General features: G+C 27.6%; 3 protein-coding genes across 3 annotated transcripts; 1 reads left to right on the forward strand and 2 right to left on the reverse strand.

The window, feature by feature from the left end:
* The first annotated feature begins 11363 nt into the window (after positions 1-11363).
* On the forward strand, positions 11364-13134 carry LOC128952390 (calumenin-like). The gene is made up of 3 exons (XM_054297784.1): positions 11364-11979; positions 12049-12433; positions 12516-13134. The coding sequence occupies exons 1-3, from the start codon at positions 11498-11500 to the stop codon at positions 12618-12620; spliced, it is 972 nt and encodes a 323-aa protein (XP_054153759.1). The 5' UTR covers positions 11364-11497; the 3' UTR covers positions 12621-13134.
* A 170-nt stretch (positions 13135-13304) lies between these two features.
* On the reverse strand, positions 13305-14115 carry LOC128952402 (myotrophin-like). The gene is made up of 3 exons (XM_054297797.1): positions 13864-14115; positions 13679-13789; positions 13305-13606 (listed from the first exon to the last, which is right to left on the reverse strand). The coding sequence occupies exons 1-3, from the start codon at positions 13936-13938 to the stop codon at positions 13436-13438; spliced, it is 357 nt and encodes a 118-aa protein (XP_054153772.1). The 5' UTR covers positions 13939-14115; the 3' UTR covers positions 13305-13435.
* Positions 14116-14941: 826 nt separating this feature from the next.
* Positions 14942-15904, reverse strand: LOC128952398 (uncharacterized). Its single transcript, XM_054297792.1, has 3 exons — positions 15610-15904; positions 15278-15541; positions 14942-15214 (listed from the first exon to the last, which is right to left on the reverse strand). Exons 1-3 carry the CDS (start codon positions 15704-15706, stop codon positions 15057-15059), a joined length of 519 nt encoding a protein of 172 aa, XP_054153767.1. The 5' UTR covers positions 15707-15904; the 3' UTR covers positions 14942-15056.
* Between the last annotated feature and the right edge of the window lie 854 nt (positions 15905-16758).

Below are 16758 nucleotides of genomic sequence, written 5' to 3' on the forward strand. Positions count from 1 at the left end.
AACGTCCCGTACATTTGGTGGCAGCAGTGGAGGATGCGATATTCCACAAAAAACATAACACGCTTAACCACATGTTCCTTACACTTGGTTACATCGTTGGAGGATACGAAATCCTAAAAGAAACAAAATACGTTTTAACCTAATGTTGCTTACATTTGGTGGAAGCAGTGGAGGATGCAAATTTCCACAAAATACAAATTGATGGATTCACCGATATGTTATACAAACTACTGAAATGAACTAACCAAATATCCGAATAATACGTAATTACTAGAGACGTATAAACCAAAAGTCACTCGCATTTGGTGACAGTACTAAAGAATTTGAATAAAAGAGATTAACATAACCAGACTGGCGCTGAGTCCGAGCCATATGGCTTTGGGCGTAGCTGGTATATACATACATTGAATTTCAACCTTTCGTCGTGGATCGAATATACTGATTAAAGCACATTGGTAATTATTAAACCGTTTACATAATTTGGTTAAATCAGTATAGCTATACATTTGGTATATCGGTTATACATTCACGTATGTTATCGGACACATAGTTTATGACAAAACGCTAGTCTATGGGACGTGAGGCATAGTTCTATTGCACTCCCAAAATACAAAGCAAAGTAATCATAAACTATAGAACTCTATTGTAGTGGCCGATAGCGCTGTGTATACATGTATCACTGCTTATATTCAATACATTATACTGAACTGATAAACCATTTTATGTACTTAACGCTCATTTAAACGCATGAGCATCAAGATGAAGCCAACACCTAACAACCACACTACGTTAAAACATAAGTAATTATTTTAATAATGGCTGACAATAACGATACCATACAACTTGTCATGAGAATAGTAAATGTAAACACGAATGCTACGAAGCCATCTACTGGTACATCAAAGCAAACTACATTTCACGTACTAGTTAATTTGGACCTGCTCTTATTTGGACTTGATGTTGGTATACGACTTGGTTTAACTGTAAACTACAGCAGTCGTAACGTTACCGCTCGCATTATGTAAACATAGACGTGTTTTCACACAGCACGACACAGACATTTGAAGAATTCTAGTTGTTAAGCACAAGATTATTACGGTTTCGCAATTTGACTCAGTCCTTACCGTCGACATTAAAATGAATACGACGTGATTGTAAAAATGATTCGAGAGAAGGCAAAGGACGTAAAATTAAGAATAGCCAATATGCTTTCCTGGTTATTATGGTATCAAAGAAAGACGGTGGAGAACAATTAAGCATAAATTATAGTAGACAACGATATTGCTATAGATGACAAATTGCGGATGACGAATCACTGAAGTGTTAGACCGCCTTAAGGCGCTCGTTATTTTAAAACACTTGATGTGACTTGGGGTTACTGGCATATCGAAATGGTTCAGACGACAACAGATTTTGGCACACATGAAAACCATAATGAATATCTGCTGACATATTAGATACTAAGATACGTGAAGAAAAACTAACATTAAAGAAAAAAGCTAAACATTTTACAGCATTAACAAAGAAAGGTATTACATTTCTTTGGGGATCAAAACACGAAAAAACATTCAAAATACAATGAATGGGATTCAAAAGAGAAATAAAAGAAGTTTCATCAGACGAGATTTAATAGAAGAAGATAATCATGATTATTAAGAGATTTTAAAAGACAAATCCTAAAAGATTAACATGACAATGAGTATTCCGGAACTCAATTAGGATTTTATGACATGGAAAATTAAAAAGTTTTGAACTCACTGTGTAGTCAATCATAAGTTATTAAATAACTGAGTCATGTCAGTTAAATGAAGAAATGCTGCAGCTGATGGATACCACTTATTATTTGAAATAATCGGAGCTGATATATTGGGCCGTCCCTCCGAAATGGAATTTCAAAACAGAAGATTTTAATGATTGACATAATTAAAAAAAAAATGAAGACAGTGATGAAGTGTGCAAACCTAGTATAGTAAAATGGTTTGTTGATGAAGTTCTGACGTGATATGGCGCCATAACGATAATACAGTTGGTCAGATACTTCATTGGAGATTTCATAAGAAATCTTAGTTCCTCCATTTGTATACAACACCATATAATTGCTGAAAATATTTTAAATTGGGTTTTGCAATTTTTATCGATATATGGATGTGAAGACTAGTACCAAAAAACGTATTTTAATAAAGTCCGCGTGTATTTGCTTTTGGTACTACGACTTGGAGGATGGAAGAAAATTGGTTCAAGGAAAATAATGAATGCGTTTAACGATGATAAATCCCGTTATAGCGCTGACATCGCGATGTTTTATATAAGGAGTAGATTTGGTGTCTCTACACAATCCTTAAAGTCAGGTCTTAGTACCTATTATGGAACCAATTTGTAGGCCCATACATGATTTAGAAGCGGCAAATTTAAACACCCTGAAAATGACAATTAAGAAAATAATTTAATTGTGTCGATCGACGTGTTTTCTATGCAATTACAGAATATTGAGAAGAATAGATCGCCGATAGAGGCAATTCAATGAGACTTAAATTTAATTTAACATTGACAACTTGAAGATGACAATTATGAATATAATTGTGTCGATCGACGAGACTTAAAATGGAATAGCAAAACATTAAGAAGAATAGATCGCCGATAGAGGCAATTCAATGAGATATAGATTTCACATGACATAGAAACCATGATGATGATAAATAAGAAAAATAATTAATTATGTCACTCGACGTGCTTTGCAATGCAATTACAGAACATTAAGATGAATAGAACGCCGATAGAGGCAATTCAATGAGATATAATGAGAATATAACAAGTGATCACTATTTAGAATTCTAAGTTATATAAGATAAGTTATAAATGTTATGAAAATGAATTTGTTATAGGAATCATTTGTTAGAGAAGTCAGTACATTAATACATTTCTAGGCCTAGTAAAATGTATAATCGTACACAACTTTAAACTATTTGATTTGTTAAAACTATAACGTGATCAGTAAAAATTAAATTTAGATTATTAATAATTAAATTTAAAGTTAGAGATAAAAAGATAATTGTTAACATTAGTTGTTAATTAAAAAATGTTATTAAGAAATAATAAAAAATAATAATGGTCAACCAAACGACACCTTTGGCAAATATGGGTCAAGAATCAAGCACAAGAAGCCAACGCTTAATTCAAAATCGTATTACAGATGATTTCTGTTATTTGGCTAAACCATTTAAAGCAACTAAAATGAAGTTTAATAATCCAAGAATATATGTTAATGGATATTTGAAAATTGAAAATTCGTAAAATAATTGGATTAGGATTTTATAATTATAATAAATTCTGAAAAATAAACTGGTGAATATTTAATAATCACTGACTTGAAGATGACTGCAATATTATTTCAAGACATTCGCAATTGAAAGAAATTGGTATTAAATACCGAATATAGAGTCAATTTATTATGAATAACGATACGAAGACAACTACAAAATAATTTATCAACATAGTCCACTTTTATAAACTGATTGAAGGATAATTTAAGGAATCAAATGAAAAACAAGTTTATTATAAATAAGAAAAAGAAAGATGACATTGGTGAATTTATCAAATATAGTTGGTTTATTATAAAATGAATAAACCGATACAAAGCTGAGTAAGAAATCGAATATTATATTGGTTGGTAATGGGTATGAAGATGTTGACTAGAAATTATAAATAAAATGAATAATGAAAGAGGCAACGATAACAAACAAACGGACAGCATGTACGTCATTAAATAAAATAGCTTAAATTTATTTATGTAATGCTTGAAATTTTGAAATTTGTAATTAGTTGATAAAAATTAATTGTAAACTATTGTGTACATGAGGGGTAGTTATGAACCAGACGTAATTTCTTAATTACGCATCTGAGGACAGATGCAGACTTGAAGGGGTGGAAGTGTTATAGGTAGTCACTGCCATTTCAATGCTATACTGATTGGTGTTTTAATGCTATAATTATTTCAATACAAAAGTGATTTTTGTTTGTGTTTAAATTTACTAAAGTGAATTTAACACAACGCTGTTTTATTTTTATTTAAATAATTATATTTGCTTAATACTAAATTCTAGAATTCACTTTTAAAAATGCATTGAAATGTTACACAGAGAAGTGAATAGTAAACACCTACTTTTAAGTAAAGTTTTATTTTATTTTTACTTAGTATTTCTCTATTAAAATAATGATTTGAAATGTTATACAAAACAGTGAATAGTATACTCCTACATTTTAGCAAAGTTTTATTTTATTTTTACTCTATATTTCACAGTTAAAATAATGTATTAAAATGTTATACAGAAAAGTGAATAGTTTACGCCTAGGGATTAAAGCTGACTCAATACGACCTAATTATTTCTCACGTACACTTTAGTATAAATAGTGGTGTCTCTCAGACATCAAAATCAGTTCTCTTCGGAGTTCTCTTTGGAGATACACAACTTTAAACTATTTGATTTGTTAAAACTATAACGTGTTTAGTAAAAATTAAATTTAGATTATTAATAATTAAATTTAAAGTTAGAGATAAAGAGATAATTGTTAACATTAGTTGTTAATTAAAAAATGTTATTAAGAAATAATAATAAATAATAATGGTCAACCAAACGACACCCTTGGCAGATATGGGTCAAGAATCAAGCACAAGAAGCCAACGCTTAATTCAAAATCGTATTACAGATGATTTCTGCTATTTGGCTAAACCATTTAAAGCAACTAAAATTGAAGTTTAATAATCCAAGAATATATGTTAATGGATATTTGAAAATTTATTAAATTCATAAAATTGGATAAAGATTTTACAGTTATAATTTTTGAAAAATAAAAAGGTGAATACGTTATAATCGAAGACTTGAAGATAACTGCAAAATTAGTCTAAGACAAATTAGCAATTTAAAGAAATTGGTATCCAATACCGAATATAGTCGATTTATTATGAATGTCGATACGAAGACCACTAATTAATCAACGTAGTCCACTTTTATAGACTGATTGAAGCATAATTTAAAGAATCCAAAAACAGTTTCAACAACAAGAAGTTTTAGTGTACATTGGTATACACATTGAATATAGTTAGTTTATTATGAAATGGATAAACCGATAAGAAGCTGAAGATGATTAGAAGAAATCGAATATTACATTTGTTGATAATGTTTTTGATGTTGATCAACTAAAAATAAGATTATGAAAAAATAAAGAACGTTGACGATCATACGGACATCGATAAAAATTAATTATAATACAAGTTAGAATTTAGATATTCTAAATTTATTTTTATAATGCATGATTTTTTTAGTTAATGGGTTTTTATAATAAGTTTATAAAAATTATTTGTAAACTAATGTGTACATGAGGTATAGTTATAAACCAGACGTAATTACCTAATTACGCATCTGAGGACAGATGCAGACTTGAAGGGGCGGAAGTGTTATAGGTAGTCACTGCCATTTCAATGCTATACTGATTGGTGTTTTAAGGCTATAATTATTTCAATACAAAAGTGATTTTTGTTTGTGTTTAAATTTACTAAAGTGAATTTAACACAACGCTTAGTTTTATTTTTATTTAAATAATTATATTTGCAAACCAAGGTTTGCTTAATACTAAAATCTAGAATTCACTTTTAAAAATGCATTTAAGTGTTATACAGAAAAGTAAATAGTAAACACCTACTTTTAAGCAAAGTTTTATTTTATTTTTATTTAGTATTTCACTGTTAAAATAATGCATTGAAATGTTATACAGAACAGTGAGTAGTAAACTCCTACTTTTAAGCAAAGTTTTATTTTATTTTTACTCTGTATTTCACAGTTAAAATAATGTATTGAAATGTTATACAGAAAAATGAATAGTTTACGCCCAGGGATTAAAGCTGACTCAATACGACCTGATTATTTCTCACGTACACTTTAGTATAAATAGAGGTGTCTTTCAGACACCAAAATGGGTTCTCTTCTGAGATCAGTTCTCAGTTCTCTTCGGAGATCTCTTCGGAGTTCTCTGGGAGTACTACAATGTATAACTGTTTATAAGATGAAATAAAAGTATTTGCATATTACTTTGTGTGTATTACTTACTCGTCGCGGCTGGTGGTCTTGGATTGCGTCATGGATTACACTATCGATGTTATACTGATGAAAGCTGACCGCAAGAAAGATTACATCATGGATAACATTATCGATTGAGTCATGGAAGTACACCATGGATTACGTCATGGATGGTATTATGGATCACATATGGCTTCACTACAGGCCCATTGGTCCTACAGGCTCAACAGTCCTATAGGATGCAGTTAACATAAAGGATAGCAATCGAACGCCGCGTCGATGGGAGTCGTCCACTTATTACGTAAGCGAATACTATATAGAAGGGAACTCCGGTACTGTGTCCGCTACACGGTAGGATCTGACTGGTCCGACCAAAGACAAGTGTTGACACGTGATGACGTTGAGTAAACCTTATCATTGAGTAACCTATTATAAGCTATGCAAAAGTAAGCGCTATGATAGGTTAACTCAGATATAGTAATAAGTCACAAGACAAACTGGTCAACTGTTATACTGACCACCTGGTCCACTGACCAAGGTCGAAGGTCGAAGGTCAGAGGTCAGAGGTCAGAGGTCAGAGGTCAGAGGTCAGAGGTCAGAGGTCAAGGTCACATGTCCAAGGTCAAGGTCACTCGTCCAAGGTCAAGGTCACACGTCCAAGGTCAAGGTCACATGTCCAAGGTCAAGGTCACCTATACAAGGTCAAGGTCATCGAGATCTGGAAATCGGGTTTTATGTACTGATACCAATGGTACTTGTTGGAGACCAGTATGACAAGTAGTTATGGAGATATCAAGGAAAACATGTTTACTAAACAGACCTTAAAACTAGACTTTGTACCAATCAGTTGGATATCCGTACGGTAGTATTATACGGATAGTTTATGCAAGAAACAGCATAAACTAAAACAGTCGGTCGACTAAATACTACACAAATCAACACATAGCTCTGCACACAACCAGTGATAGGAGATCCGCTCGCTCCTTAAGCCACATACCGTTACAGTTAATAATGCTGGTACGTGCAGGGCAACGTAAGGGCTTAATCTTTAAGTAATAGTAGGGTTTACATCACGGGTTAATGAACACTCATAGAGTGTTCACAGTAAAAATAGACCCGTGATAACCCCACTTCCCTTGCAATATCACTGGTCATAAATGATTAGTAGATCCAATAAGATAAGGAAACGAAGTATAATTTGTTAATAACAAAAATTAACTGTTTTTGAGATAAACTGTTTTAATAGTATTTTTTAAATTTTTAATTCACGTGTTTATTAAATATTTATTAAATCACGTGATTTATTAGAATTGTTAAATATATTTAATTATTAATTATTAATGTTAAACAATATCTTTTTTCATGAAAATGTATTTTATGTAAATATTTATTCAATATTAATCTCGAGTTTATATTAAAAATCGAGTGTTTCTACATATGTATTCTATTCTACAATATAAAAAATTATAAATATTGATAAGCAGTTTTAAAGACGTTTCTATTGATTGTGTTACGCGTAAATTATCAGATTCAAGTCTTAATTTATATTGTAAATACATATGTATTCTACAATAAAAAAAATAAAATTTTAAATATTGATAAGCAGTTTTAAAGACGTTTCTTTTGATAGCATAAATTTATTTTCCATTATATTGTAACTACATATGAATTATACAATATAACTAAAAATTAAAAATTAAAAATATTGATAACAGTTTTAAAGACGTTTCTCTTGATTGCGTAAATTTATTTTTACATATATTGTAACTGTATATGTAAACAACATTATACTAAAAAATCATCAAATTTTAATAGCGCGAACTTTTTTTATTGACGATTTTATTGATAGCATAAATTTATTTTCCATTATATTGTAACTACATAAGAATTATACAATATAACTAAAAATAAAAAATTATAAATATTGATAAGCAGTTTTAAAGACGTTTCTCTTGATTGCGTAAATTTATTTTTACATATATTGTAACTGTATATGTAAACAACATTATACCAAAAAATCATCAATTTTTAATAGCGCGAACTTTTTTTATAGATGTTTTTATGGATAGTATAAATTTATTTTTACTTAGATTTTAACTACATATGTATTCTACAATCTAACTAAAAAAATAAAAATTCTAATATTGCTTAACAGTTTCAAAGACGTTTTTTATGATTGCGTAAATTTATTTTTACATATATTGTAACTGTATATGTAAACAACATTATACCAAAAAATCATCAATTTTTAATAGCGCGAACTTTTTTTATAGATGTTTTTATGGATAGTATAAATTTATTTTTACTTAGATTTTAACTACATATGTATTCTACAATCTAACTAAAAAAATAAAAATTCTAATATTGCTTAACAGTTTCAAAGACGTTTTTTATGATTGCGTAAATTTATTTTTACATATATTGTAACTTTACATGTATACATTATACAAAAAAATCATTAATTTTTAATAGCGCGAACTTTTTTTATAGACGTTTATATGGATAGCATAAATTTATTTTTACTTAGATTTTAACTACATATGTATTCTACATTTTAACTAAAAAATTCTAATATTGCTTAACAGTTTCAAAGACGTTTCTCTTGATTGCGTAAATTTATTTTTACTTAGATTTTAACTACATATGTATTCTACAATCTAACTAAAAAAATAAAAATTCTAATATTGCTTAACAGTTTCAAAGACGTTTTTTATGATTGCGTAAATTTATTTTTACATATATTGTAACTTTACATGTATACAACATTATACAAAAAAATCATTAATTTTTAATAGCGCGAACTTTTTTTATAGACGTTTATATGGATAGCATAAATTTATTTTTACTTAGATTTTAACTACATATGTATTCTACAATCTAACTAAAAAAATAAAAATTCTAATATTGCTTAACAGTTTCAAAGACGTTTTTTATGATTGCGTAAATTTATTTTTACATATATTGTAACTTTACATGTATACATTATACAAAAAAATCATTAATTTTTAATAGCGCGAACTTTTTTTATAGACGTTTATATGGATAGCATAAATTTATTTTTACTTAGATTTTAACTACATATGTATTCTACATTTTAACTAAAAAATTTTAATATTGCTTAACAGTTTCAAAGACGTTTCTCTTGATTGCGTAAATTTATTTTTACATATATTGTAACTGTACATGTATACAACATTATAGCAAAAAAATCATCAATTTTTAATAGCGCGAACTTTTTTTATAGACGTTTATATGGATAGCATAAATATAGCAAAATAGTCATTTATAATCAGAATTATAATTGTAGTTGACTATTGTATATGTATATCTATAGGTCTCATTATAAAGAATTTTGTTAAGCAATTAGTAAGAGTATGCAATACTATACATGTTGCGCGGGTAAAACTAGTTAATTTATTTATGGTTTTATAGACACAATAAACTTCGGTTTTTTAGTACTTGTAAAACAATTTAATAATATAATCTACTCATTGTTGTCAAAAATATTTTACTCTTTTAATTAACTGTTCATAAAATGTTGACATATTAAACATATTAAACATATAAAACATGTGGAGAATAAAAACAAAATCAAAATACATTGTTATTTTGGTTCAAAAACACTTTCAAACTACACGTATATAACTAATCATTTAGTGTCTTATTTTTATTATTATATTTTATTATTATTAGTGTAATAATAGATTTAATTAAACAAAATACAGTTTTTTAGTTTCAGTATTTCAGTTCAAATCTGACAAAATTTTAATTTAGAGAATCTTAAATGGTTTGAATTATTTTTATTAAACGGTATAAATTACAATTTAAAATGTATTAACAATTTGATTGAATATAAAATTAATCAATAATTTATATTTAATTAAGATCTATGCAAATTTCACGATATTTAATAATTTATATAAATATTTTAAAATTTTAAGATCTTTTAATATAAATTTTCTTATATTTATGTTTTGTTTATATAATATTTCATAAAAACATAATTAACTTAATAGTGCTTTTACTTTTCAAAAACGTTTTTAATTTAATTAAATAATAAATACAATACTGTTTGTTATCAAAGCAGTTTACTTAAAAAACTATTACCGGTAATAAAAATGTCATTTTTAATACAATATAATGAATTTTAAAATTCATAGCTTTTAAATTAAAGCTATTTATAAATTTAAATTCAAATTAAAAATGGATCATTAGTTTAAATATTTAATTAATACAATATTTAAAGTAACACCTGTTTTATCATTAATGAAAAAATAATTCATTGAGCAAATATCATATATAGTTAAATAATTATTAATTGTTTTATATATATATAGACTGTCTATATTTTATTATTATACTGTATTATTTTCAGTATATTATTATTAATATAAACAATTTTTAGATAATATAAATAATTAAGATTTTAGGTTTTACAATAAAAATAATTATGATTTAAATTAATAGAAATCAATAAGAAACTTTTCACTAAAATATAACCTTGGTATAAAATGCAGTTATTAAATACATTTTAGTATAATTTATATATATATATATAAAGAAATACAACAATATTATGTTAGTTCAACAAATTATGATATCTTTAAAAACTTTATGATTAAATTAAAATCAATTAAAATTAATAATATTTAAATATCTACTCAGCTTTCGAATAAAATATTCCGGTAATATTAAATTTGTATCAGATTTGATATTAGTTATTATAGTTTTTCAAAATATAAAACTTACATGTCTTGCACATACCTGTCTCCCACATACCTGAGCTGAGTTACATATTTATTATATTTTGACTAAACATTTATGAATGGATAAAATTTAGTATTTAACTACACATTTAACTACTAAACTGAACTATTCTACATTAATATCTGAAATATATGTATTTATTAGTTTAAAGAATCAGCTATTTTGGCACTAATTTTATAAAAAAATAATTTATTTTTCAATGTTTATTATCGATTAAATTTGTGAATATAAATATATTTTTATGGATATTCTATTACTTTAAAAATTTATTACTTCAATATTTATTTAATAAAATTTAAGTTATTATTATGTATTTAAACAATGTATAATCAATTTAAGTCAATTTAAAGATTAATAAATTGTTTTGATTAAAATTCGGTTAAAAGTTAGTTTACTAGAAGTTTGTATATAATTTGAATATTAATTAAAAAACATTAAAACAATATTTTATAACTTGTGATAAAGTCTAATGAATGGGAGGGCCCTCCTATTGTTTTTAGCTTAAAATACAGTATTTAATAATTACTATTTAACGCATGCGTTAATCACTACTACACGTGTACTTCAATTGAATTGTTATTGTTTTGATTGAATTGTCATTTAGTGTATAAATCTGTAGTCATTTTCCCGATTGTGTCCGCTGTCCGTCATTTGGCCGAATGTCTCACATTTTGTCCGAATTTCTCGTCAATATATTGGTGTTGTCGTTAGTGTTTGGGTTAGCGATTCCCAACAGCGACGACAAGACTCATAAGCAAAAACAAGACGAACATTTGCATGAGTCCAGCGATGGTAATCACAATACAGACTATGATCACAAAGCGTTTCTTGGAGAGGATGCCGACGAGTTTGACCAATTGTCACCTGAAGAGAGTAAAGAACGATTGGCCAAAATTGTGGACAAAATCGATAAGAACAGCGATGGACTCGTCACCACCGATGAACTCAAAGAATGGATTCATTACACACAAAATAAGTATATCATTGATGACGTCGACAGACAGTGGAAGAGCCATACGGGAGACGACGATTCAATGACTCAACTTTTATGGATCGACTACAAGAATCGCACCTTTGGTTTCTTGGAAGATATGACAGTCAACTCTGTATCAGATGTTAACACTTATAAAGAAATGTTGAAGTAATCAATTGCTTATACTCTCTATTATTTGACCACTTTTTAAGATAATATTTTGAATTTATTTGTTAGACGAGATGAAAGACGATGGAAATTAGCCGATCGTAATCAAGATAACTCTCTTAGCAAAAGTGAATTCTTGGATTTTCTTCATCCCGAAGAAGCTCAACATATGAGAGATGTTGTTGTCGATGAAACACTAGAAGACATTGATAAAGATGGTGACGGAAGAATATCAGTTGACGAATATATTACTGATATGTATGCACCCGATGCTTCCGCAGACCAGGTGCCCGATTGGGTAATTAGAGAGAAACAACAGTTCAAAGATATTCGTGATAAAAACAAAGACGGATTTATGGACAGAGATGAGATCAGAGAGTGGGTTCTTCCTCCTGATTATGATCACTCTGAAGCTGAAGCCAAACATTTAATTGCAGAATCGGACACCAATAAGGTTTGTTATATATTATTACCGGTTATAGTATAATATTTTCTACAATTTTTAAATATTTTATCTGTAATATAACCATATATAGGATGGAAAATTAACCAAAGATGAGATATTAAACAGTTATGATGTGTTTGTCGGCAGTCAGGCCACTGACTTCGGCGAAGCCCTTCTACGACACGAAGAGTTTTAAATAGTGATTGCATTCAACTGGTCTCGTATTATATCCATTCAGACAGTTATATATTAATAGTTTCTTAGTCTAAAAATGGTCACAAACTATATATGACTATATATGAAACAAATTCTGTATTTTATTATTAATTTATACAAAACAAAAAGTTTTATATTAAGTTTATATTTGCTAAAAAACTATATTTAGTGATATCGTTGCTTATATCTTATAATAATATAGATTTTATGCAACATTTCTCAAATCTATTACTGACTTTTTATCAGATCTGACTTTAAATATGTATTACTTATAAATATTTTCAAAAAATATTTCTAGTCATCCAAAGCATCTGTTTTTATACTAACACTGTATTGAAACACCAAAAAGTGCCAAAAGATAGGCAAATCATGTATTTATTAGTACTTTTCCTTTTTCTTACTAATGTATTACCGGTAATAAAATTTTATTAAAATTTATTATTTAACATTTTTATTGACAAATAATAAATATTTCAAATTTTATACATTCATGATTTAATAAAAATTAAGCAATAATAATAATTAAAGAGCATAATTATTTGAAGATAATTAAATTGGCATAAAAAATATACGTTTATATTAAGTTATAGATAAAAATATATTTATCTTATATATAGATTATTTTATAAGTAAATTATTATTTTTGTTTTCAAAGGTATTTATATTACGACAAGAGGTTATCAAAAAATAAAATAATTGTTTCGTATAAATCACATGACTTTTGCCTTCAATTTATTTGAAAGCAAATAATATATTAAATAAAATAGAAATTAAAAAATTAATGTATTTTATGTATCACTTTAATAGTGACTTTATCTCTGCTTTTTCCGCGGCTTCCAGATATGTCTGTCCGTCGGGAGTGCGGCCACTCTTGTGTGCGCCGCTGGTAATCATGAGTCGCACACATTCCGTGTGTCCCTCCCATATGGCGGCCAACAGTGGACTTATGCCGTGTTTATCCACAGCCTAAGCGTTAAAAATCGGGTCAATCAAAGTGATAGTCGGCGCCGACTATACTATTATATATTTATGACTTACGTTAAGATCAACTCCTTTACTGATTAGAAACTCAATGATATCTGTGTGTCCATAATCGGCGGCGTAATGAATAGCCGATCGGCCGTCCAGTGAAGCGTTGACATCGACTTTCTGTTGGACACAAAATATACAAAACATCGTTAAAAACAACAAACAATTAATACAAGACATGACTCGTGTCTCACTTTGGACTCAAACTGCTCTATAACTGACTCGAGGTCACCGTTCTTGAGACTCCAGATCAGATCGGATGAACTCATGTCTGACCACTTATATGACCAAAAAATCGGTAAACAAATAGACACTCAATTGGACTAAATGTCACTCAAAAGTCAAAACAAGACTCACTTGACTTCAGTCACGAATAACGTCAACGCCTTATAGTTATTGCAATAGTGTTGACAACAGTCAAGCGATTCATTCAATAATTGAAAACTTAAAGCAATGTATTGTTATTTAATAGTCTTATAACAACTGATTTCAATGTAATTATTAATTCAATATTTTCCATAAATTATTGTTATTTTAAAAGTAGTTTTAACTTTAATTAGTTTTAAGTCAATTAATATTTTGGATAAATTTTGTTATAAAAGTTTACTATTAATACAATAATTATTACTAAACATGAATAAATAGTTTTTAATTAACATTTTATTCATATTAATAAATTTTTTAAAAGAATAAGCATGTTCAATTACACTATTATGTCAATGTCTATCATAATACTGTATAAATAAAATGTGTATAAAATATCGTTATTTCTTTTACTATACCAGTATGTCTTTTTTGGTCAAAATCGGGAAATATATATATATTTAAATTGATAGCTCAATAAATTTATCAATAAATTATAATATATTTTACACAAAAATGATAATTTACACAAAAAATATTGGTGTGTTTTTATATTATGATAAAATTATAGTTAAAATAATTTTGACGTGAATTGATTGATAAAAATTGGTTCATGTCTTTGATTTGCAAATTGACTAAACTTTTATTACTATTTTTGCAAATAAGACATCAATTTAATAATGTGTAAATGCCTTCCGAGATCTACCGTACTAACCGAGACTAACAATCGTTGTTATAATTTATTTATAAAATCACGACAAATCTGATGTCATCTCTTTAATCGACAATTTTATAAAAAGCCAATAAAAAACTGATTTTTCCAAAAAAATTATAATAAAATTATTTCTTGATTTTAATGATTAATAATTTAACGATTTATTAAATTTATAGAAATAATAATAATATTAGTAGTAGTATAATGATAAAATATAAAAATATTAGATATACTTAATTACACTAAAGAGTAAAAGACAATCAAGTGTTGCATCGATGATAAAACTTGATCGCAAATGAGTGACTCAAATCAGGGATCAAATTGGACGACAAATGACTCGTCACAGTGTACTTTAAAGCCGTTGAGAACGGCATTCGTAGCCTTTTCACTGAAATAGTTGATTAGATTAAGATCTTCTTCACTGATTAACTCAATCGTTAGATTTCGACTCGACATTGATGTGGAAACTAATGACAAATACATTTCAAATTAATTGATTTAACATTGAATTGAATGTCAATTTTGCAAACCTTGCGGTTGAGTATTAGACTTCAATTTAGACTTAAGAAGAAGTGGTTTCTTGATATTAGCCAACCGTTGGCCATAAGTTCGTTGTCTTTCATTCCAATCGCTTTGTTCAATGTTGTTGTCGATGGACGACACGTCTATTACTTTGGCCACCAATTTGTGTAATGTATTATTTAATTGGTTCTGTTCTGTGCGGCCGTTGAGTGTGCCATAAGTCGGTGACAGCACTGGTGGCAAACAACTGTTATATCGCATATCATTTCCATCTAAAACAAAGATCAACAACAATGTCAACAATGTGTGACAATCAATACAAACATCAATTGATAGATACCGTCGGGTGAAGACACGGGATTGTCCAAAATGTGTGTCCTTTCGTTGATTTCGTCGTCCGACTTCTTTGGCAAACAACATGACGACAGGTTTCCCATCGCTGGACACCAAATGTCGCAAAGATTACAGTCAATAGTCAATAGACAACACAATAATTGTGGATAAAGTGTGAGACAAACAATCAATAGTACGGTATTTGCATTCACTTTACAAATCAAAAGTCATTTAAGGGTTTCAATAAACGACTGCTTTGTGTTAACGTTGTTTGTCAACAGTTTGACTGAATTACGATATACTGTATTACATAATGTTTAATAACTTTATTTTCATTTAATTGTTATTCAAATGATAATTAAATTGTATATCAATTGAAAAATGATTTCCAAATCAAACTAATTAAGTGATCAAAACTGTGGTTAAATGTTATCATAATATTGTCTTTTCAGTCAATGTGTAGACCGTATACATTGACAGCGCATGCGTTTACAATTTGAAACATTCAATGAATAACACATTATTTGCATTCAATTGAATTCAATTATAATTAATTGCAATTCAATTAATATTCATATCTTATCTAATATTTAGAAACAATTATTTTTTTGTTTAATTATTTTAACATATTTTGTATTTGAAAAATTCAATATAAAATTCACTAATAATCAATATTCATATTATTTAAATCATTTTGTATCCACAAATCAATTATTTACTAGAAATAAAAGATTTGATAATTCAAAATATTTTTATAATGATTTTCATCGATAATACTATAAATTATTGGACAAATATTAAATACACAATATTTTAATACTAATTATAAATTAAATTATAATTAATTGTCAATTTAAGTAAAATTATAGCAATGTATATCATATGTTATAAATATTATTAAAAACCTAATTATAGAAAATATTTATTTGATGTAATTTTTGATGTGAAATAACATTTATTTTTTCAATCAATTACTATTCAGATCATAGAATATTCTTTAATAGCGTAATGTAAACACAAAATTCAACAAAATATTTGATTATAAAAGTGTAAAAACAAACAAAAAATTCATAAATAAAGCATTGAATTGAAGTCATTTTATATTACTTTTTCATCTAAATATCGGATATTTTTTATATTAATATATTATTTGTGT

The sequence above is a fragment of the Oppia nitens genome, unplaced genomic scaffold (assembly GCF_028296485.1).
Source record: "Oppia nitens isolate AA-2021 unplaced genomic scaffold, nextdenovo-longstitch-racon4-pilon3 scaffold1_pilon_pilon_pilon, whole genome shotgun sequence".
Classification (NCBI taxonomy): domain Eukaryota; kingdom Metazoa; phylum Arthropoda; class Arachnida; order Sarcoptiformes; family Oppiidae; genus Oppia; species Oppia nitens.